The 25,926-nt window shown below is 39.8% G+C and overlaps 1 protein-coding gene across 3 annotated transcripts in view; it reads left to right on the top strand.

Moving 5' to 3' along the window:
• Positions 1 to 25,926, top strand: part of LOC105684934 (tachykinin-like peptides receptor 99D) — a 142,505-nt gene that overhangs the window by 104,296 nt on the left and 12,283 nt on the right. For all 3 annotated transcript variants that reach the window (XR_007277203.1, XM_048651101.1, XM_048651100.1), the window contains exons 4-5: positions 4,042 to 4,260; positions 13,928 to 14,078. Coding sequence is in view for 2 of the 3 variants with exons in the window: in XM_048651101.1 (XP_048507058.1) it covers positions 4,042 to 4,260; positions 13,928 to 14,078 (370 nt within the window). In the remaining variant the exon portion in view is untranslated. The remainder of the gene's footprint in view (positions 1 to 4,041; positions 4,261 to 13,927; positions 14,079 to 25,926) is intronic.

Raw genomic sequence — 25,926 nt, 5'->3', positions numbered from 1 at the left:
AACTGCAAGTGCCTCTTTTCAAAGATGCTCGAGATCTAAGAATGTCCGGTATTTTATATGCGAATGCAAATAAGAAAAAAATACCCGAGACCAGTTCATACTTGTAAAAAAGTAAAAAATTCAGGCTAAACTAAAATCGAGACATTCTTTGCGCAGATGCGATGGAAAAATTTCCCACGGAAATTGTTCGAACGTAAAAGAAAACTAGTCATTCAACCGGAATTTGGCCGATCGACTATCGACACGAGCTTGAACATTCTAAGTAAACAATTAGTGACGGTAGATATATGCACATCTAGGGCATATATATGTATGTATTTGACACGTTTGTAAAATTGAATCGAATGAATTCTTGGTTTTTGTTTTTGTTTTACCGTTTCGTCGAAAGTTGCGGTGGTAGAGGAATCGGCGATTGAGTCTGTTACTGTAATTTGGGTGAAATTACGAGCGTAATTGAAGATACGCGTATAACCCTTTACGCTTGTGGGCCGAAAACGAGGACGCAGTTCATGGTGGGAAATTCATAGTATGCCTGCTATTGGCAGTTTGAGTGCCTATCTGTAATGCTATTAATACTGCTAAGCCACCCGGTCTGCTATGTGAGTTGTGTACGCACATACGTCTATGTACCGTGTACATATTCATAAAACATACAGGTAGCGTACATACCACTGTGAACGTACAGGCGTCTACCTTAGTAATATACGTACGCGTATTGTGCGACATTTGGTATATCGTATACGGATATCGGTTGTGCATACATAAACATGGAATATATGGACGACGCATTTCATAGCCGGTAGCGCGCGCGTTGGGTCGGACGATATATTTTGAAAATTAAATACCCGCTAATTAAATCTGGCGGCGCCAGAGGGCTGGCTGTTTTCCAGATGGAAAAACAGTTGATACGATCTTTTTGATTCTTCGACCATACTGACGTATATTGCTCGGTTTTACACACGAATTAGCTGTTTTGCACCCCGAGCGACTACTTAAACACGATGTAAAATAAATTTTAGAAGCTCGATCTAATTTTAAAGAATCGTAAGTATGTATATATAAGGTTATATTTTCCAGAAAATTAAGATTTTATTAGACAAGGTGATTTCAGCCCGCCATTTCACGTCGTTTCGTTAAGAGTAGAGTAATAATAATAATATAATCATGATAAACTAGACAGCTTTATAAGTATATACGGCGAGCGGATACGAGTCATGATCCAATCATTCATTTTTTTTCTATTCGTTTATTTTCACGACGGATTAGCGAGACATAATCGTCTAACTTTGAAAATCTAAAATAATTCCCTATTTCTCTAAATTTTTAAATAGTAATTTTTCGGATTCTTAAGTGGTTCTGAATGTAATTGTGAAAAATATGTTTTCCAAACCCCGTGCGCTTTTATGCCTGCAACCGACTGAACACGAGTGAATCTCGAAGAGCAACAAAATTGAAAATTCACACACCTGTCCGTCTCCGTCAGGACATACGACATGATACGACGTAGCACCTTCGACAGCCAATATTTGCAACCCGCTCGAATCGACCTTGGAATTCCATCGAAATCTCACCCGTTACAGAGTCAATATCCGGTTGAACCGATCAAACTCTACCTTCGCCCCTTTCCCATAAGAATACAGCGTACGGAGTTGGTTTAAAAATTCATCTCGTTGCGATACTATTCCTATTGAGTACGCCTAGCAACCCCCCTTTCATACGTGGAGTACCTTTCACACACTTTACATTACGTATTTGTAACCCTTATCTGGGTTGCGCGATGCGCTCCGAACCAAAATATCAACACCGAACTTTTCCCAAACGGCGAGGCGTTATCCCGTGACCAAGATTTATACACCTGAGATAGGTGCCGGCGAAATGCTTTACTTACCGTACACCCGATATTTTCCACTCTCATTCGAGGGTCGCTGAAAACAAAACACAAAAAATAGGAGTTGGTCGCCATTCACTCTTATCGGAGCTGGGTATATGTACCATTAATTATGGGTAATAATCAACAATCTAGAGACAATGGTAGGTAAGCTGAGGTAATCGCATTCAATGATGCGAAACAAATTGAAGGGGTCAAAGGTCTGTGGCTGCCAATAAATTTCATTTGAAAGTCAAATTTAAAACCGGCGCATTGAACAAAAGCGGACCGAATCAAGACCATACGAAGGTTATTGGATCTGTCGGAGAAGAGAGTTGTAATACGATGGGAAAAAATTGCCCACCGAGATTTATATCGGATTTCAAGACCGCGTAGCTTGCATTTCGAATTCAAATCTCCCGTCCATACATCGACTATTTAATTTTGATATCAAGTACTAGGAAAAAACGAAACTTCCGCATGAAGAAATAGCAAGACTTGAACGGAATCTCAAATCTCAATTTCGAAACAAACCAGGTTATTATTCGAAGGAAGCATTACACTGTTTTGCCCAGCGAGACCGTAATGACATCGACATTCCAGAGCATTCTACGCTTTCGCAAGTATCGTGCACGTCGCACGACTTCAGGGATGATCGTTCGCTATTTGTAGACGGAGCCAGAATTGCATTTATTTCGTTCATCGTCTAGATTTTTGTCCCGTAATTATTTTTTCAATTCCGTGTCACGACATTTTATACGCGTGTCGAAAGTTTTTCTTTATCAATGTACATTATTTTTGTCGCAATTTGAATTTTATGTTGTTTAGCCTATTGTAATCTCAACATTGGACGATTGCGCATCTTGATGTCACTTTTTACTTTGCTTTTTCAATTTTCCAACCCCCACGTTCCGAACTGTTTATTTGATTGCCAAATTTCAATTTCCATACTCGATTTAGACGTCAACGGTAACGTCTTGAACTATTCTTTAATAAGGATATTTTCATTGTCAGTCTAGTGACAATCTGTCATCTAAAATAAGAGCTGATATATTTGAAAAGTTGAACATCGACCCCCCAGACCTATGTGAACTTGGCCTCCTTCCGCACCGATCGACTTGGTTTTTATTAATTCTGGAAGATTTTTTTATGTCGTTGATTGTATTGAAAACAATTTCGTTTATAGTCTGCTAGAAAAAATTGAAATCCAATTTTTCTCAAACTTGGATTTGGGAGACCCCATTCTTTCGAGTGACTGTAATTTTTTTTAGCTAACACAAACGAAATTGTTTTCACTACAATCGACGAGATAAAAAAATCTTCCAAAATTAGAAAAACCAAGCCGATTGGTGCGAGACCGGGAGCCAAGTTCACATAGGTATCCCTTAGGCAATTAGCAAACGAATAAAATGGCATCAACGTTCAACGGCCCAATTCACTGATTTCGCAAATTCCAATCGGTCCACAAGCTGCAAATGCAACGGCACCAATCGGTATACATACGTCCATTTCGCTGCACGAATTTAGAAACCTGAACCTCATCTCGTATTTGGAGTTTTGATTACTCGTCAACTTTTTAAAACAGAAGGATTGCGGGTTCGGGAACTGTCGAAAATATCAGTTGACGTCATAAATTTCTAGTCATTGACGACCGACTTTTGCTGGAACAGTTTTCCAACATCGAAATTTGGAATCATCGTCGATCGAACACATCACCTTATAATTACCCGTGCGAAACGTGTAATCGGATACATTGATTGCTTCGTTGAACGTTTTTGTCCGCATTAAATTGTTCGAGCGAGACGTGTAATTACGTTTGAAGTCTAGGGGGTCGGTAGAGGCATGCGACGTATGCGCTCCGTGTACCGCCGAAGATTACCTTGCAAATCTGCTATAATCATTCCACGTTCAATTTATATCAATAGGGACTATAGTACATCTATTCTCTCATTAAGCCCATATTTGTACATCGCCGCAATTTGACGAACCTGTACGAAAAGGATAAATTTACGTCAGCTTGTTTATCGTATACGTACGCGAATAAACTGTCGATCGTGATTTATACCCGGGCAGTGAGACTTTTTTGATTTTTGTTTTTTTTTTTTTTTTTTTTATCGCAGCTGCATATAGGAATTATGGGAAAATACTGACCGTTGAATGAACTCTAATTGCAGGTACATGGCGATCATGAATCCCCTGAGACCTCGAATGGGTCGAAGAGCAACTTTGTGCATCGCAGTTGCGATTTGGATGGTCGGTGCCGTATTATCTTTGCCAATGTTGCTGTTTTACACGACCTTCACGCAAAACTTCGTCAACGGGGAGGTCAGAGTAATTTGCTACAGTGATTGGCCAAACAGAACCGACGATGGCCTCAGTTACGGAGAATATTTGTGAGTACTAATTTGATATAATTTAGGAGTATCGTGCACACAGCTGTACTCGTGTACCTATAGCATCTGATAAAACGATACGCATCAACCTGGCGCGGTGTTCTCCATTGAAAACTAGGGAGTCAGCTCTTGGATAAATTCTGAGCACGTTCCCGATAAAGGCGGGTACCTAATTGAGTAAGGTGAATCTTCATCAGCGTTCGCAGACAGTTATACAGTATCGCTAATAAAGTGCGCGGAGCGGAGTAATATTACTTTAATGAAAAGTAAGTTATCGCGACGTCTATACGCTCCCATTTCAAATCAGATGGGGCTTCAAATATTTCGATAACGAACGAACCGGGACACTTATTTATGTAGCGAAAATCGCGAGTCTTCCCTAACCCCGAGGACGGAAGAAGCCGGATTTGGCGGATACTCTGCTTTCCCTATATTCATCGAGTACCCACTTCTTCCTTTGGCCCGAGAGTCGATGGAATTAATAAAATGCCGAGAACAAGAAAGAAGTCACCTACAAAAAAAAAAAAAAAAACAAATCGTAGGACGCAGCCATCCGGGCACATCGCACAGAAGGTTGATTCAGATTTTTTTCACACCTCTTTAGCCGATATAGTATAGGATTGCATGGGCTCGTTCTATTGCAGCGAAACGGGATATACACTAGGGTGTTTCATTTTCAGGTGATAGTTTTTTTTTTCTTTTCCTATCCAAGAATCTGATACTTTTATAGAAAATAAAAAATATTCCCCTTAGAAAAGAATTCGAAGTGAATTATAGATGCTTCGTTCATCCAGAAATCCGATTTTCAGTTTAAATAACACGGGAACATTTTTTTTCTGGTTTTAACTCGATTTTTCGGTGTTAAAAATTTTTTTTTACGAAAGGTAGAAAGCGTTTGTGGGGCATTACGTTCGCGACACAAATGTTCCGATAAGCTTAAGCTGTACGACCAATAGTTTTCAGGTTCCAGAGGTTGAAAGGTGAATATTAATAAAAATTGATATCGAATCCTCTATGATTTTGAATTCATTCGTCCGTCATAAGAAATTAACTTATAATAGACACTATGAGGCTTCTCAATTATTGATTTTAAAAAGTAGGAGAAAGGTGCACAAGATAATCCATTGAGGTTGGATGATCCTTTTTTACTGCAACAAAACTGTTGACGCCATTTAATTGCTCTCAATGGAGAAGTGAGTCCCCGATATTTCCTCGCCTCAGACCAACGTAATGGCGTTGTGAGTGACAACCAAATTTTCTAGCGAAAAAATACAAAATTACGTGACTTTGATCTAAGGTATAGGGTTGAGTTTAAGTTTAGGTCCGATGTGGTCTGAGTAGTTTGTTATAGAGGCTATTGCATCGATAAGACTTTCAAGATATTTGATTTTGCAATTAGAGATATTAATATCTCTGATAAGTAATTTTTATTTAATTTTACCAGAACCTATGACATTGCCAAAATTCCCTATTGCGAGAATCATTTTGTAACACCCCGGTGTCCAAGATGATTCTTTGATAGTGTTTCACAAAATGTGGATCATGATGATAATACATCTAAGAATTTAACATTTTGAGTATTACAACTAGACAAACGAATGTACTATGTCGCCCAAGTATTCTCCCTTAAGTAAATCATCTTGTACACCTCTCCCTTACTAGTTTATTTACAGCAATTGAAGATAAATTTTGATCAATAATTACAATGGAATCATAAAATACATAAGGAAAAAGACACATGTGGAATGGAAAGAATGTAAATTGGATTAAAAAATGAACACGCTGCAAACATGGCGCTTTCCAAAATTAATAATTTAAGATCCACACATAAAGTGACTATTATAAGTTAGTTTGTCGTGTAAAACGAATAAATTCAAAATTATATTATAAATCCGAAATTTAAAAATTATAAAATTAATTAGATAACATTCACCTTACAAGCTCTGTAACTTGAAAACTTATTGGTCGTAGAGTTTAAACTTATCGAGATTTTTTTGTAGCTAACGTAACGCCCCGCAAACGATTTATACTTTTCGTATAAGCAAATGTTTCCTACCGCATAGTTTTCCCTATGGGGTCTTAAATCGTCCTAGCATAGATATATTGTTTAGTGGCGAAAAAGTGAACTAGTGCCCCCCTATCGCCCGACCGGCCGAACCCTCAGATTCTCTGCGTTGTGTTTTGCCTATGGGCGAGGTCGGGGAGCCTGGCTCTCTAGTGGCGAATTTTTGTATCTAATTTTCCGCGGAATCGAGGAGTCTTTTTCCTATTGAGCATAGCTATTTCTATTTTAGTCTAACTTATTATCTATGCGTTTAACAAAAGTATCAGATTTTCGGGTAGCAAGAGAGAAAAAAATATCGCTTAAAAATGAAACACACACGTGGCTATAGTAGAAGGAAAACCGCAGTTTACCGTGGGTTTGCTTCAGCTGTCGCTACAGTTGATCGTTCTCGGTTATTCTAGGATCTCACTCAATCATCGTCAGGGGTATGATTACAGAAATTCTCAAGATCCGCGTCCGCGTCGTCGTCGTCGTGAACGTTACTTTCTCGGTTTTAAAACCGCAAATAAAAATAGCTGTCGGAATAATAGAATGCAAATATTTACCCCTGCAATGATCGAGGTGTTGCGTGTTCACCTGCCGGCTTATCAGGTTGATCGGCGCAGACTGTTACGAGCGATGATCTCGTAATGGATTATTCAATTACGAATCTTTGAAAAGCGTTTCAAATACCATATCGATAATTCTTGGTGATCGTCGGTTTACCACGTACTCCAGATTTTTATGATTCTCCCTTTTTTTTAATTCAATTTGTTCGGCTTGTTTCAAACTGCCAGTTTCAATCAAAGCAGATTTCCATTTTCAAAGGGTATAATGTGGGACCATTTATTTTTTGGGGCCCATTTTTGGTCTATAGATATTGTTACGATTACTTCTGTTTCCGAAATAAGGAATGATATTTTTTTCGGCTATCTTAACCCGACCAATTTCAAATTTTGCATAAAATCAAATTTACTTGATTTTCTGATCGGTTTTCATCTACGGTGAATAAAATACGTCGCTGGTATACCCATTCGCGAAACGGAAGCGAGATTTTGTCTCTGGATCATCGGTGTTTTCATATTACAACTGTGAAATGTTCTCAACTCATTCAACGCGGCGTGACTTGACCGCAATTCGAGCACCATGACTTCCCTTGGTCCGGAAGAGTCTAGGTTACCCACGATGTTATTGTACCAGATCACACACGGGGTGGCGATGATCCGGATGCATCGGAAAATAAAATGATATTCCTCACGCACCAATGAACTTTGGGGTATTCAAAAAACTAAAGTCGGTGATTTCCGTATATTTTTAGGTTTGTTCTTGAATTTTTTGCAAAATTCTTCGAATACTCACCAAATAACGTCTGCGTTATGGCCTCATGACCTCGGAATACCCTACTGGATTTTCCACAGACTCGGTACAATTTTCCGAAACAGAGAAATTTGAAATTCGACGATTTGGTTCTACTCGCAATTATTTCATCTCACGAACGTTCGCCTTTAAATACGGATATACATAATTGCTGTGGTTTTTTTTTTTTTTAAATATTTAATGTACATACATTTTTCCGCCGCTCGGATTCTATCTGTTCCGAGCACCTGCCATGCACAGCTGGTTCTCCCAAGCGAAGCATGAAGCGTCACCAAGAGCGGTACGTATACCAATGTGTCCCATTTCGAGCTCGAAGCGAGGCTCGAAAGGTATTTTATTATAAAAAATTCTACGCATGGGAAATTAGTCGGTGCAGCGACGGTATAGTAGGAGGCTACCTCGATGAAATTTATTTCCCAGATTGTGGAGCGTCGACGATTTTCGCAAGTGCAAAAGGCCTTTTAATATAAGGAGGTTCATGAAAACCGAAACTGTATACGACCACGCACCGCCGATGTACCGTAAATTTTTGCCCACGGGCCGGGCGACGCACCATAAAAATATTTCAAAACAGCTTTCGTATTACGTTGCCTTTACATTCATATACATTTATAGGTGTAATATATCGTATTCCATTGTCACAACGCCCGAAGTATTATCCGGCTCTTTATTAGCTCGTTTGTCAAAACGTTCCAAACTGAACATCCCGCGATCCGTGCGCTCGTGTATCACGAGAAAAAGAATTTTGCCTTTTTTCCTTGTTTTTTTTTTGTTTTTTTTATTGTTCTCTCAAAACCGACCGTCGAGTAAGTTGTTTTATCGCGGCGAACACAACTACCAAAGGTAGATGATAAGTTTAACGAGGATTTCGAACAGCTGGGGCTACATTCACGCTGTCTCAACGCCGAATGTATGTACGCGTGAAACGCGTTTGTTATTAACGTACTTTCCTACGCGGTTGCGATGCGGTCGATAAAAAGAAACGTAAAGTAAGCGTCCACGCATACGGACGCTTTTATTTTACCGTAAAATTATGGGATTCGTGGCATGTGATAGTCTAATGAAAAAAAGCGTTGCAAGGACATTTTGAGTTCATATAAAGTCGAAGATGACGTCACCTTCGTACCTCGATGTAGGTATAACGTGATATAATTGTCGAACGCTGCCGTCCGTAAACCGTGACGTGATCTTTGTCACGCACGTGAAATGAAAACTTGACGACTCATACCGTTATACCCGCGGTGATGTTATTTGCGTTTCTGCGCAAACGTTACACCGTTTCTCGTGGAACGTACGAGGGTATGAAATTCAATGAAAAATTCCTAGAACAAAGCTCGGACTGCACAAGGTATTCCATTTCTTACTTATCATAGACACCTGTAACTGAAAATTTGATATCACATCTCGTACACTTTCATCTCCTCGTAGTTTATCATAGTCAAAGAACATGTACAGCTATAAGATTGCACATGGTACGCATTGTGGGTAAAGTTTCGTAAGGATGGGTGTTCCATAACCCGATAAGTTGCTTAATCTTCGAGTACGCGTGAATTTTCCCAGTAGCTTTTTTCACCGCCGTAAGATTCCGAAGAAATGACTGGAGGGAATGAATTATGAATTAAAGATAGATTTTATCGCGCACGTAGGCGAATAAATCAGGACGTTATCTAGAGGTTTTTTTTTTTTTTTTTTTTTTTACCTCCAAACGAGAATCTGGGTAGTTTGGGAACAAAAATGTTCACGTGGCTATAATTATAGAGAGTGAACTTCGCTGCGGTATAATTGAAAAGTAATATACACGTGCAGGTAGGTATTCCGCGAAAGCTGAACTCCGCACAACTTTTTTTCACTTCATCTGCTCGATCATTTGAAACGAGATTTTCAACTTCCATTTCGTTCCCTGTCAAAGTTATCTCTCTCCGGAAGCTTGTTTCAGGCTACCACCCCTCAAGTACACTTATTTCTCTCGATATTTCTCGTGTACCGTCACTCAACGATTCACGATATACATATATACCTGTATTCCCAATTTGAAATGAAACCCGCGTTACAAATCCGCACAGGTATCATTATTTGTTGAATTTTCGCGTATCGGTGAAAATTGTTTTTCTTTTTATCTTTCATTTATTTCGCCTACTATTCGCAGGTGCTATGTTATTAGATCGTTCGTCGTCCCGCGCGTGACCGCCTCGCGAAATATTCTGTTCCTGTAAGAATTTAGATAAGATAGAATTATGGGATATTTATTCAAGGATACAATGTCGCGATACCGCCTAACACCGCGAGATTACGCGACTTGTATAAACGTTTTGTGTGTATACGTGAAATACCTTAAGGCGAAGTTCGAACGGGGTAGAGCTTCAAGATAGATGGCAAAAGTTTCGGATCTTCCACATCCGGTTGAAAAATTTTTCGATGGCATACATCCAGCGAAAAAAAGTCCGGAAAAATAGGTTATAGGTACGTACGATCACCCTATCTGTACACATACCGGGAAAGTTTAAATATTTTCAAAGGAAATTGCGGCGAACCTACATCATGAATAATGCATCGACCGCGTGTCGCGCGAATGAAGAAATCTTTCGCGTTATATCGTGACTCCGAAAAATCTAGTGAGTCGACACTTACAAATTTCGAAATCCTGATAATTCGGTTCGCTCGAATATTCAATATACTGGACTCTTCAAACTTTTTAGCGGTCTGCGCTCATCCGGTAGTCAATCAGAATCAGAAGATAAAATTTCGAAACCATATTGCGCTGAAGTTACGCAATTTCCATAGTTTCCCGATTCTCTTCAGCACCGGGGAGCGGGCGCTCGTGCGGTTGCGGGCATAATGGCCGAGGGGGGTTAAGAAGCGTATAATAAAGTAGAGGCGCTTGGGTATGCGAAAAGCCGGCAAAAGTTACAAAATTGTTAAATTTTGTATCCGAGGTGTAACGCGCCGTCCATTCTTGGCGTACGTCGGTATACCCGGGGGCTCGGACTTGTTAGCCCTCGGGATCTCCCCGTTCCCGCACACAACTGTGCGTCCACGTCTCACCAGAAATTCTTCGAACGTTTGAAATGCGATGAAATTCCATCTTGAGGAGCTCGCAATTCCCGGGTCGACCTACCCTTCGTTATAACAACCCTTCCACTTTACGGCAGAATCCGTATTAGGTTATAATAATATCGATCCGTGCATAACGGGAATAACTATACCGAGCTATAGAACGATCAAAAATCATTTATTCAGAGCGCGCATTATCAATTCCGAATAAGTGATCGAAGAATGCTCGATATATCATACGTTGAACGACGCTTGGATTTTCATGAGATCCAATAAAACGTCAGAGTAGCGATGAGTCTGTAGGCTACCCGTTGCCGTTATCGTCCGTAGAAGAGAACCTTAATGAAACCGCGGGCTGCATATGATTTAGAGGGGTCGCATCGCCATAGATTTTGTTCCGGTTCGAGCGTGCCCGGTTTCTTTGTCCTCCGCGTCCCTAATCAACGAGCATAAATTACAGTTCATTTGATTCCGAGAGCTGCGGAGAAAAAAAAAAAAGAAACTGACAACATTTGAATTTGCATCCACTTTTCGTGTACTGTACGAAATGAAATAATCCAGACGGATATGTGACCACATATTTTGAGGAATGCGTGATATTGAAATTCGATCACGCGGTTAAACAGCCAAAAAATCCATCACTTCCCAGAATTCCTTCAACAGAACCTAACCGAACCCACGTAGAGAACGGATAAGACGACGCGGTTCAGGAGTGCCCGATAAACTGGGGGAAAAATATCCCAAAAGGTTACCTCAATTTTATTTATCTCTTGACATTTTTCAAATCGTCTCTTATATCTTCGCCGACCATTTTTGTAACGTATCGTTATACCTTCCCATTAACCATGCAGCGATTATCGCGTACTTATGTTCTATTAGACAGCTCGCGTTATTTTCTAATAACGATGAAAGATACACGTACGGGTTGTACAATATATACGTACAGTGTAAAAGATGAACGAAAATACGGTACGAGTGTGAGATAAATTTTTCACGGATGAGATATTTTTGTTATATTGGTTACCCTGAGAGCTTGGTTGCCCCGAACATCGTCAGCAGAAATGAATAATAATTCACTTATGCACGTCGGAGAAAAAATTGCGCGTACTCCGCAAGTTTTCCGTGAAACGCTAAAATGACGTCGCGTATTTTACAGTTAGTATATGTGCCTTCCCGCGGAAGTGTACGCATACTACAAAGGTTTCGCTAACCAAGTGAATTCGGGTCACCTGCAGCGCGTAAAAAAATCCTGAACAAATATTTCCCTCGTCCACCGCTGCGTGTGTGCTTTTATTTGCTCACTTTTCTTCGATATTCCTTCCTTCTTTATTTTATGAGAAACAAAAAAAAAAAAGAAAAAAGAAACGGGGGGAAAACGGGAGCGCGAGAGCCAACGTTACAAAGATCCGCGTGAGAAAAAAAAAAGCGAACGTATTACCCAAAATGTCATCATCAGATTCCGCGAACTCCTGGCCACTCGGGTTCGAGGGAAAAAAAGATTAATCAACGGTTACGGAGGCGTGTCGACGAATTGACGTCGGTATATTACACGTGAGATAGATATAAGTTTGTTTTTCTCCGGATTTCTGTGATATACTTCTTGTACTTCTGACAGAAATCAACTTCACAGGATATACGTGCCGATATCTCTGGCACCACCGACGGCAAAGTTTCCGTTGAGAATTTTTTCACGGAGAAAAGCCTGTAGTATATGGGGAGTTGCAGGACAAGCGAAGTTTCTATCTGACGATGCGTACTTCGCACCAAAGACGTAGAAAATTTGACGACGGAAGCTCGGTAAACGCTCAACCGAAATGTTCGTCTTCGAGAATATTCGAAAAAAATGTAACACGCCGACTATACAGTTTTCCGTATAGAAATAAAATTATACTCGCAATTGGAAATACAAGCTTTCGAATATCGACATCAATAAAATTAATAATAATAATGATGATGATAACGATGATCCTTGTATTAATAATTGATATTCCGGATAAAATGAGAGAAGGGGTTGGGCGAGGGAAGCATAAAACGGGCAGAGAATTTCGGAGAATAATACTCGAAATTCTACGCTAATGAACGAACTGGCTCTGCGTTCAATTAATTATAGCCTCAAGACGTTAAACCTCGGTTTTATCTCCAACCCTAAATCTTGCAGAATTCGCAAGGTATCGGCACCGCACTAGGATCCCGATAGGATTTCCCTGCAGTTAGTTCTTGTATGACCTGTTACACTTCGCGACTTCCGCTTCTGCTACACACACATACGTGCATAACAATATCGCGGTATCCTCGATTACGAGATCCGTTCTTGCGAGCTTTCGAAGAGAAAAGGCAAATCGCAGTCAACAGCGCCGCACGGAACACTGACCCATTCATTTGTTATGGCACCGTTGAATATTATGCAGAATTTCACACCGAACACCGGCTGTAATTTGTATTCTACTTCGCACGCGGAAATAACCATGGCGTAAGCTCATTTATGGGTATGGATAAATGTCACGGCAATGTAACGTGAACTATGCCGTGCATTAATTACGCGTTAATCAATTTTGCGGAGGTCGGTGTATATTGCGTTCGTTCTCGACATGTTTTAACAAGGACCTTTATTTTGACGATGCAATTATTCTTGTCTAATAATTGTCACTTTGTCAGTAGCTTGGAAATTTAATCATGAGAAAGGGATTACGGTTCTTGGATATACGTATCGATGTCAGCTACAACTTTCTCCCCAAGCAAAAACGAACTGTAATTGAAAAAAAAAAAAAATGGCGGCTGTGGCGTGGAAAAAGTGATTTGACCTTCATGGGTCCTTCGGAGTACGGTGCCACTTTTGGCCGAAAGTTTTTTTAGCGTTATCATTAGTTCGAACCGGGCCATCTGTTCGATCGAGATCTCTAAGGTTGAAAGTTTACACGATATGCGTACAAGTATGCAATTTTTCATTCAAAATTGTTTCAATAAGTGTAAGTATACCGATCGGACCCCACTTTGGAAAATTGAATTTGTAAGTGAATTTCTTCAGGGCTAGATTATACTTGAAAGAATTGTACGAGTTCGTTTAGAGTTCGGAGAAGATTTTATGAAAATAGTAATATGGTAATAAGACGTAATTTTTTCAATTTTGGTTACTCGGCAGTTGCGAGTTGTTCGGTAAAGCGTCTAAAGGCATATAAATGACTTTCCTTGTTCCAGGTACAACGTGATATTTATGATACTCACGTATTTCCTTCCGATTGGATCAATGACGTTTACATATGCCAGAGTTGGGCTTGAACTATGGGGTTCCCAGAGCATAGGGGAAGCGACGCAGCGGCAATTGGATAACATTCGAAGCAAACGAAGGGTGAGTTATTATACATACGATATTGATTTAACCGCAATATAAACTTTCCCAAATTAACCGCGGCGAATTTATCATTATCGTGATTATTATCCCCCAGAAATTCAAATGACTTTTGCACGGTTCCATTCGGGTAATCGACACGGATTTGCAGAGCGTATGGGCCGGCTTTTATCTGCACCGCTGATTGATTGATTTTGTTTCGCTGAATCCTACGTAATATTTTATGTTTAATAAATCGTCAGCTGGTTCCCGATAGCTCGGGATCAACGCGATTCGGATAGGTGGTCGAAGGTCTTCGTTTTTTTCCCGATAATTTCTGAGCGAGATAAAGGTGAGTTCCGTGACATCGGGATAATTCCTTCAATCCCCTTCGGTCGCAAACCATTGCGAAAGTGGCAGAGGTGCAGGTTCGGTTTAATCTTAGAAGAAAAGGAAGTCTACCTTGAGGATAAAAAAGAACCTCCGTATATCTGAGGTTAACAGACACGTAATAACGTCAAGATCTCGGCCCAGGGGAATCCGTGAACAGAGATGCTGGCTGCCGCCGAAGCCACAATATCTGGATGATCCGAACTCGTAAACCTGAGTTATCATATTATTATTTTATTACGTCCACGAGATTCGGCGTTTCAGCAGTTACTCAATTTATGGCTACGCCGCCAACACCATCCGAAAGAAGTTTAGCCGAGTTTAATGGCGTTTGTAAGGCTCAACCGTTTGATTGGCAGAATGTTATTTATAAATGAAAGAAGGGATTTTTTTCCATTACCCCGAATGTTAAATTAATCAATATCGCACCTCTCAGACAATGAGAAACTTGAATTTCTCCGAAACGTTCAACGATTACGAAACAAGGAAGCTGTCAGAAACCCGAAGGGGAAATTTAATTTCGAAAGAGTGACTTGTAAAACAGAAACACCTCCGACAAAATGGCAAACTGACGAGTCGAAATAAAAATTCTTATACACACAGCTTATTTATAATTACCTCATTCTTTTCACGTTGACTCGCCGTTAAATTAGAAAGTTCAGAGGATGCAAATTAGCTGCGAACTAAACTCAGAATTGCACACTAGCAAGATAGACGTCGAGTTGGAATTTCGGGTTGTTGAGAGAAGTTCTGATAAGAAAAGTTAATGTTGACATAGCGTATATAGCAGGGGACTAGTTTAACCAAATAACCTCCCTAAATCGTAATACGTTATACCGACTGCACTTGAGTCAATGTAGATATCTTTCTTTGTTTTTTCTTGAATATATTCCGCGAAAATTTTTTGCAATCGCAAACTAATTTCATGCTCGTAACACTGAAATTTATCTCCAAGTTAATTACGCCATTAATTACATCCGCGAGATGGGCTGGTGTACGTATTCTGCGGGTAAATATTTTCGCCGAATCGACTCCGGAAAACGCAAGCTTCGATTTCAACTTTAAGACGAAATTCCGTTAGCGACATGAGCGATGTGCTTCTCGGCGTCCGAAACGAGAGAAAAAAGGAGATGTCGAGAAATTTGAACTTGATTGTTATCAAATTCCGCAAAATTAGGGCTAACCTATCCATTTACATATCATATGTACTTACACGGGTACGTTGCCAGTTAGTAAATGGCAACAGACATGTGGCCAAAGAGGAGGCTAAACGTTAAACTCCATTATAACTTGTAATTAGGTGATTCTCCCAGCTACCGGCGTACACCCTCAGGGTGCTAGCCGAGCTCCTCGCCATTCCTTCTCTCACATTAATAAGTTATCCTAACCCATACCACATCTCACCCGCTTTACGTCGCTCTCAAACAATCCTCTGTCAATGAAGATACAGCTACGCGGAAGCTGACGATCGCTCCACTATACCCACATATAAACGAATTGAGGTAGCAAATTGCTACACGAGTCTTGAGACTAGTGGAAATTGGCATTGCAAATAGTCGGCGAATGTATGCGGACAGGTATGGGTACTGCAACACGTCTGGTTACTCGTATATAAGGTGGAACGAAATGTCGCGTCGCCGTTCCGCCGGGTTATTCTCCACCTCGAGATAGGCGAAGATCGTGGCTCGGTAATGGTTCCGTGAATTCGATCTTGACGCTGAAATTTCAAGTTAAACTTTATCATCGTCACTGAAAATGATACTTCCACGTGAGAAGAAACAAATAAATTTTCAAAAGGAGCAAATGGTCCGTTTTTTGCCGGTTTTCGTTGACTCCGCGGTCTTTTCTTCCAGTTGAAGGGTTTATTTGCGACCTACGCTCGTGTATTTTTCGGTACATTGAAAAAATTTTCATCCGGAGTTCCAACGAGGTGGAGATCAATTTTGCGGGTACAAATTTTCACGGGTTTTCGCCGATTTTTAGATGAAAAATCACCCGTAGGCCCAGCAGCCACGCAACCTTTCGTTCCACCCTCTGTATATCGATGGTAAATGTAACGTACACGCGTTAAGATAGATCCTTGTCAGAGTTAATTGAAAGATAAGTCATAACTCCGCGGCTGCTTCTCCCAATATTAACATACCGGCAGATGCAGTGTTGATTCTCACTCGCGTGTCCACTGATATACCTATACGTGTGTACACGTACAAGTACGATCATACGTATCATCTGTCGTCAGTCGCAATATTGATCTTCGTTATGCAAACACAACTTACACACAGAGGGGCCACGGTAAACCTTGAACCACGGTTTTCAACCAGTCGGGTCCAAGATCACTTCGTCTTTCTGCAAGAGGTAGGAACAGAGGCAACGGTATTAGGCAGCCACTTTGGAACGAATCGATGGAAAATTATTGAGCAACCGTTTACAATTTATTTTCAATTTTTTTCAAGTTTGATCCGTTCAACATTTTGTAACCGTCAGACCATCTTGTTCGATTGAAGTAAGAAGCAGATAGTTGCGATGGTTTGCGCGTATGATTTTTTTTTTTTTTTCAAATCTGATTCGAGTCAGCCGAGTCTTCGGCGGGGTGAAATTTTTTAGAATTTCCAATTAATGGAATCAAAACTTCCTCGTCTCTTCAATTACCTGTGCGCAATTTTTTTTACCGCCTTCGGTTCTTATTTACATTTAAAAATTAGTTTTATGGTTTTACTTTTTATTTTCTGTTTCACTCAACCCGCGAATGCAATTAATTCCGTATCCGCCTATATTTATAATTACGAGAAGAGATTATTATTCATGTATTTGAACACCCACGGGGTGTAGGTAAGTATGTATTTGAGGAATATTATTTTCGTTAAGCTTTTCACGTCTTTTCTTCGAAAGTCCGTACCGGGCTCATCTCATTTATATTACTTTCTCCGGAGTTCTAGTTATGTGTACGTAGGTAGACCTCTACGTATTATACATGTAAACGGTTAACTCCCTACGCGCAATTTCCCTTGCCAATGAAACGTATACAATAAGAAACGCCCCTAACTCGGATATAAGGTAAAAATCTACGATTAACACCGTAGCCGAATAACGTATTTCTTCCATGGCTTCCATGGTTCGCCATGGCGTATACCTATACGTATGCAAGTGAGATGGAACCATACGTCGTGCGTAAGTATGTACAGCAACAAGTATAAGTAACGCTGCACGTCCCACCTGGGTAATTAATAGTAACTTCCAAAATTCTACGTGTTAGGCGCGCGTGCCCTTGTGTTTTACAGGTAAAACAATAGCGCATAATTGCGTGTCTCGCAGAATTTATTGCATCAAATTCCCCGCGCGTTTATCTCGACTCGGTAGACGGCGACTCTTATATTAAAGTCTTATTGTCGCGGAGAAAAAAGCTGGAGGAATCGCTGCTGTTATTAAACATGCCCGAGCAGTTGAGCGTCGAAATGCATTGAAACCGCGAAGTCGCGATCACCGACTTGGTATTCGCGATAATACTCATTTCCCGTATGCTACGAAAAGTTTTACATGGTTTTACGTTACGATAGAAAACTACCGCCGCGTGATTTTCTGAAAACCGTTCAGTGTCGTGACCGCGTGTCATCCTCCTTCGCGTAGTTAGAGTACCGCAGGCTGCCTACCTGATTCTGAACGGTACCAAAGAAAAAAAAACTCCCAGTACGTTGGGTTTCCATTTACGATAGGTTGTGAAGAGAAAACTCGAAGGAACAATTTTATTCAGTTAAAACTGGAGTGACAAACCGCTTGAAATCTCGAATGGTCACCTGGTACAGCAGAGGGGGTTGAGTGTAGCTGGAAGGCGTGCACGTATGACATGTCGTTATTATATTTCAACACTCCCCCTCGCATTTTAACTCACATCATTCGGTACAAACCATATTCTCTAACAAACGTCTGTAACTTTAATTTTGGTCAAGGTTTGGTTAACGTATGATGTTTTAAAGAAGGTGCATAAGATACGTTTATTTTATTTTCCCATTCTTTTCCGCAGGAATAAAGGATTTGTACATGAGTGTGCTTGATAATCTATATTGCCCTTTGATGATCACAGTATACATCTGTGGTTGAATCTTCTGGAAAATATCATTCCTTTCACAATTGTCTAAACCAGACGATTTCTTCAGTGACGGCACAAAGAACAACAAAGTCAGCTACGGTTATCGATGTAGCGACGAAAGTCTGTCCTTCTGAACTCCATGCAGCTGGACCTCCATTATAACATAGAGAATACAACCCACCCAGTTTTACTCTGTCTAGTTAATATATCATTCACTCAATCTGCATCTCTAAAAGCGGTGATAACAGCTTTGCTCGTGTTTACATTATATGTATGTTATGCCGTGAGAAAGTGTACCCTTGATTTATCTTAAAATGCGTTTTACAGCAAACCAATGTATGTCCGAATGATTTTTAGAAGAATTTTTACGATCATAATATTTATTTTCATAGCATTTCCTTGCGTAACGACCAAACTGTGCACAATAATTACATTTTACATTTTATTTGCGATTATGCGATTTGAAATTGTTATTGTTCTCTGCATTCGACCTACTCGGATTATACTTTAACTTGTTCGAATCAAACGTTGCGCCTTGTTTACTCTCAGTAAACGCTTCTTTGGTCTCCTTGGTTTGCTTTGTTGACATTCTTGTATTCATCAACGTTTCTCCGTTTACAAAATGATCCGTTGACTTCTCGGTCGTCTGTGAAACAGTTGGCACGGCATACCACCACACAGTCCTTACGTTGTCGAACTCAGCAGGTGAATTTTCAAGGATTTTGGCAACAACTTGAACTTTTCGCTCCATGTGCACCTTTGCGATGTAATCAGTTAAGTTTTCTTGACTTCCTGTTTTAAAATTAATAAACTTGTCTAACAATAGATACACCGATCGATCAGTCTTTTCAGAATGCACGATTTCTAAACGTGATCACATTTTAGCCGCAGTCGTGTAGAGTCTGTCAAATATGTGAACTGAACGAGCTCCAGGCCCATGCACGAGAAACGCTTGAGCTTGTGCATCTTTTGTGTCCCAATCATGGGAATAAGAAATTCGTAGTTGTACGCACCCGTGTTGCGAGATTGTAGGGTTTCAGTTTGTTTTCGGTCGCATAAAATTTCCATTTGCCGACACCGAAGATAAAAATTATCATGATTAAATCGATGCAATTGGTGAAGCTTCATTCGTTCAGCCGTGTTCAATTTTTCTACGATTTCCGCCACTATGTCAACGAATTGCTCTTTGTATTCAGAATCTCTTCAGATTCGAATCGATTTTCTCGTCTGCTGCACACAGCTTGAAGGAACAATTTCATTTACTGAATATTAAATACAGCATGCCCTTTGAGAGTTCAAAACTGAAGTGACCAACCGCAGAGGGGGTTGAGTGCAGTGGGCGTGCACGTATAACATGAACTGATTATATTTTAACAATGCCCTACGCGTTATATTTTTGCTCAACTTTTCCCCTCAATTTACCTCTAGACACGGACTCGGATAGCGAACAGTTTCGCTAACTTGGAAAAATAATTGATACGCTCGAGGGCTCGTACACCTTATAGATGTAACGAAGCTGCTAAAAATTTCTCAACTTCGGCAAAATAAGTTATCGTTTTTTTTTTTTTTTTTTCGTACACCACGCGTAAAACTTAACTATGTTACATACGTGTGTATGTGCATATCGTATCGTACCGCGGTGTGGCTGTTCTCGAATCAGGTGTGTGACCGAAAATTTTTCGGCGTGTCACGACTGTTATTATTTTTCCACTCGGTTAAAACCGTGAGAATTCTTCGGTGCAAAATACTATACGTAAGAAAAGTATAGCAGTTCGTAAAAGTGATCGATTTTCATTCGCCCTGCGTTAATCACACCTGGTTCAGGGTAATACAATTGAGTCATGAGGCCCGAGCTTTGAGATCCTAATCACGTTTTTCCGATCTAGTATAGGACTACATAGTAAGTGTGATCAACTTTTTACGCAAGAAACGTCAGTGGTGATGATTATTGGCGGTGCCCACGACCTACCCCAAACTTTTTTTTGACTTTCCCTCCCAATCGTATACATATAGCGGGTATGCCCAAACGTTTCGGGGCGCGAGGATGAGATCAGAGATCTCATTTAGAAGAGACTTTTCGGTACTTTTCAGGTTACGACCGGTTTCGAACCAACAGACAATCGACCTTGAAATAATCTGCGAAGTGGATGGATTCTATGTGGATGAGAGAGGCAAAGTGGGACAACGAAAGGACAATGCAGTTTCTTCGCAATGCCGGAAAATATAGGAAGAATGTGGAACAATACGTGTCACACGATTTGGCAATGAAAGATATTTGAAAAATTTTTAACATTTACTTTTCGAGCGAACCGAACGTAATATAATATGATATATGATGGTAAGAAACTCGCAGATAGTCGAAGAAGACTTATCTCGGTACGACATGAATGTATTTTCTTTTGTTTCGACGGTTATACGTGTGATCGTGATTTTTTCTCTTCCCTTATCTGATTTCTACGTAATCGTATTTTTTTGTTTTATTGTCAAGTGAATTTCCAACGAATTTCGGCGACGAAGTTTGGCTTGTATCTGAAGTATTTGCTTCGAATGCTGATTCGTTCGTAACTTTTTATACGTACTTTCAGCACATTCTCAACTTCCATTTCTTATTCATCCCTCGACGATCGTGAGGGAAAGTAAACCCAACTTTCACCCACAAATGCACAGCATCTGTTTTCGAGGGCAATTTAACACTCGGCGAAATTGTGAAACTCTGCTCTATCATACAATACGTAACAATAATATTAATGAAAACAAAAAAAACTCCAGAAAATTATTCGAAAATTGTATTACTTGCGCCTAGACATATACCAATATTTTCGTCTACGTACCGGCTTAACGAGAATCGCGAAACGTGAAAGAGGATGAAAACAAAAAAATCAATGTGAATTTGCAATAGCAACACGTGAGCCGCCCGTGCATGTACTTTGAAACTTAATCCAACTTTCCTTTTCAAGGTCATGAAAATGAAGGGTCCTCTTTCAAGAATATCGCGGTAGCAATAGCTCACGGCTAACAATAAATATAATTAAATAAAACACAAACGATGAACGGAATTGCATGCATATTTTTTTCGAGAAATTACACAAAACTGGAGTAATTAAATTTTCTGCCGTTATTCGCGATGCCTTCGGGGTATTGGACTGCAGCTATAATGATTCTCTGATTTGGAAAACATCTTGTAGAATGGAGTGGAAAGTTATTGGAAAAGAAGGATCTGACATTATGAGATAAACAATTGAACGTGATATGAACATTATCCAATTTTTAGGTTGCTAATAGGTGGATGAAAGATGTACAGTGTACGTACAAGGGATTAAAATTGAATAACTATGTATCGTATCGTTCATCGGATCAAACGAAACGTTTGAAAATATTACGAACCATATATCGTCTCGTCGAAGAATAAAAGATGAAGCGAAAATAAACCACTTCGTAGAGGCTTTGGTCCGAATCCCAAGAAATCCAGATCATGTAGCGTTTGATCGAATATCTGAATATCAAGTTGAGAACTTGCCGTGTGAAGCGAAAGATGAAAGTAAACTTTTACCTGCCCACATCGAGGTGATATTGTTATGATTATTATTGTTGTTATTATTATTATTATTATTTTCACGTGTAAATCAGATTCTCGGTGAACCGAAAAGCTCGCGAAACCGTGATGGTCCCGAGGCGAAACCAAAAGTGAAAATATGGGAATTCAACGTCTTCTGTATATCTATATGGGAATCTCTATAACCTATGTAATTTATACTCTGTTGCCTCGCGTACGCTCGAAAAAACACCTTCGATCAACGAAAACAAAAAATCTCACCCCCAGAAACAAAAAAATAATACGACGATGGTACACGCCTCGCATACTATACGTATATGATATATGTATGTATCCTTCCATCAATCTTAAAATTTTCGTTCACTTGACTCTAATATCCGTACGGGGATAATAAGATTTATTCAAATTTTACGTATCGCGCGCGTACCTTCTACCCTTCTCTTTGACAAGGATATTTTGTTTGAATTTCGGACTGAGAAAAAAAAATAATTTTAAAACTTTGGGGGGCCATCTAACCCCTGAAACGCGGGTTACAATAGAGATGAAATGAGTAACGTGTAGTTCAGCTTCTTCTTCCCTTTCTTAGAGAAGTCGAGTATTAAATTAAGATTCGGTTGGATTCGGAAGGACACTTGAGCGACTTCCTTCGCGAGTCAGCATAGCTATAATTAGGGTCTTTGTTGAAGTGTCGGAACTTTATCTTTCTGACTGACGACGAGTGGAGTTCCAACGATTTTCTGAATTTTCCTCCGGGAAAATCGTCCTAACCACATCTACGTACAGACTGCAAATATTCATCTCCGCGCAAAAGCTCGCCGATTATTTTCTTTAGAAATTCACATGTGCGCAGAAACTAATTAGCGGACGAACAATAAATGTTGTTCCCATAAACGGTGGTACACATGTACAAACGGTAATCGACGTAGTACAGCTAAACACTACACCGGAACCCGGAATTGAGTCGCGCGTTCCGATTGAAAATTTTTCGTATACATTCTTCAATACCACATGAAACGTACGAGTGATGTATTTGACAATCACGAGCTATAAGAAAGGCTACATATAGTATATAGTATAGTATAGACAGGAACTCGATATTTTCAGAAGTGGAATACTTTTAAAATATTTGCAGAGCTCCAAAATACCACCACCACCCAACCGGGTCACCGAAAAGAATTTATCTTCGGAAATTCTACGAATTCTACCGCCCAAAAGTTAAACTCGCCGACCACATCTTTACTCTAGAAAAGTAAATTATTACTTCGCTGTTTTTATGATTCAATTTTTTTTGCTCCTCGTATTTGAAATATATAATTGCATACAATTATTGGCGCACGTATGTTATTCCCTGGTGTACGGTCGGAGAGTTAATTTCAAAACTGTATCCTCTTGGGGTGACGATGGTGAACGATGGAGGGAAGTTTTTCAATTAAACTTTCAATTTTTTCAAGTAATAGGAGAACGGGACTGAAAATCGCTCGAACGTTTCAAAAACCTGAATATATATTAGTCTCATCCCTCGAGTACTTTTACCCTCGGAGTAAATCCATTGAGATCCGAAATCCTGGTGCCAGTAACGAATGGAGATTTATCATATTCCTCGGGGGCATTGAGAGAAAGGAAGGGCGGGGCGGCTGATCCAACTTTTAGGTGATGATCGCGTCGAAGAGCAAATAACTGCGCACGATGAAACGACCTTTCTCCGAGTACTCGGACGTATCATCTCTTCCATCGAATCATTTTCAACTCGACATCATCACTTTTTCTTTCGGAAGCAATCCGCTAGTTCTGCAAGGACAAAAGCGAAACTTTTATAGAACTGTGAAAATTTTGCGGCAAACGAACTGATTCGAAATGGCCCTCTCTTATTAGAACGGTCACGAATTTCGGAGTGACACCGGTCGAGCGGCGTACTTCGGACACGAAATATACGAGGTCTGAGGTATACCGCTTTTCGTCATCGACGTTTCACTTTCTGTTCAGTGGATATGGAAATGTAACTACATTGAGATGTCACGATTAACCTGACATTAATACCCTTACTTCCCGCGATTGTTGGTATAATGTTATTGTTCAGATCTCTTGAGCGGTTAAAAAAATTTTACGCCGTATAATTCCGTGAGAGCCTAATGCTCCACTGGAATCTTTGCCACGAGCTGTGACGAGGGTACAAAACCGAGCGGATCACAGTTGTCATTAGCAGAAATTTACAGCAAATTCTGTAGGATGGTCATACGGACATATGGATACATACAATAGACGATACATTCAACGTATCCTATGGCAGAGCTTTAAAATTAGTTTTCATTGAAAGACGTATCGTTACGATCGGGTGAATGCTGTAGGCATTACCTGATAGGTACTCGAAAAATAATCTCAACGTCACCCGGAACCGAGGAAATAATCTGCATGACGTTACATACATACATGTATATCTACGCGCGAAGAATGAAATTGAAAACTTTTGCCTACTTAGGGTCGTCACCCCTGAATTAAAATGAATGATTCAGGACTCTTTCACCGGATAACATATTCCCAGAATCCCGGAAGCCCATTAGATATTCCGTCGAACAATTTCTACGGGTTGAAACGAACGACTCGCGTGGCCATGTCAGCTTTAATAGTCCAGTCGAATTAAGCCGAACATAGGGTCGATATTAATGTGGAAGAACATAGACTGGCCGATTTCTCATAAATTAATTAGACCAGTAGAAAGATAACTTCACAAATGTGACATTTTTTTTTTGACGGATTTGGCCGCAAAAAATTGTTGAATAATGAAAAACCGATATTTCGTAGGAAAACTTTTTTCCCGTAAGTTTTTTGGACAAAGTCTTTCGCATAAAAGTCGTTTTCCATGAGAAGCTCTGGATTATGAGCCCAAGCGCGAAATCTTATCATAATTAGTTTACCTGTAAATTGCTAACCACCACGGAAAATTTTATTTTTATTTTTAGTTTTTTTTCAGTAAATTGATGAATAATCAACTTGTGGTATTGGAACTGATAGGGCAGTAATTTCAATCCCTCCCTCAGAAATTAGTCTAACAATAAGATTCGCTCATTTATGTTTCATATAGTTCAGCACCAATACGTAGGGAGGTAAAATCCGTAGATTGCCCATACTTTTCCACGAATGATGGCCACATGGTACCAAAAAATCGAAGAGGTAGTGTTCTATGAGTACTTTCTAGGTACAAGAAAAAAAAAAATTTTTCAACGATAAAAACTGAGTTTGTCTGCGATTTAAAAATTTATGAAATCTCTGATACTTGGATCCAAATTCAACTGGATCTTAACAGATTCTCATTGTTCTTTCTTCACTGAGTATTTTGAAAAAAAAAACTCGATTAGATCCGGAGAAAACAGTGTCTTGGATTTCGGGTGGTATTTAATGCTGTAATTGATATTATAAGAACCGAAAAAAATAATAAAATGATTGTAAAATCAAAAAAAAAATCGATTATAAAAAAATCGGCCAGCCTATGTTCTTCCGCATTAACATTGACCCTATTTCCGGTTTAATTCGACTGGACTACAAATTTTGCATAACGAACGAGTTCATTCCATCGGCACTGCTGCGTTGATGCAAGAACGCGAACGGAGTAATTTTAGGACAATGAAAGTACTCGAAACCTTTGCCACAGGGTACTACCTGCACTTGTTCTGCACCTATTATTATACCTAACTGCAGAGATCAAAGTATACAGCGCAACCACATGCTTTTTGATACAAGCGTCTCGTAATTGACGCTCTAATGAAAAAATAAAAATTATAATGAAATGAAAGTCATCAAAATCGTAAGACCTTGACAAGAATAAAATCTTGACATAAACGTCGTGC

This window comes from Athalia rosae, chromosome 2 (genome assembly GCF_917208135.1).
Source record: "Athalia rosae chromosome 2, iyAthRosa1.1, whole genome shotgun sequence".
Classification (NCBI taxonomy): domain Eukaryota; kingdom Metazoa; phylum Arthropoda; class Insecta; order Hymenoptera; family Athaliidae; genus Athalia; species Athalia rosae.
This window is presented reverse-complemented; position numbering and strand designations above follow the sequence as displayed.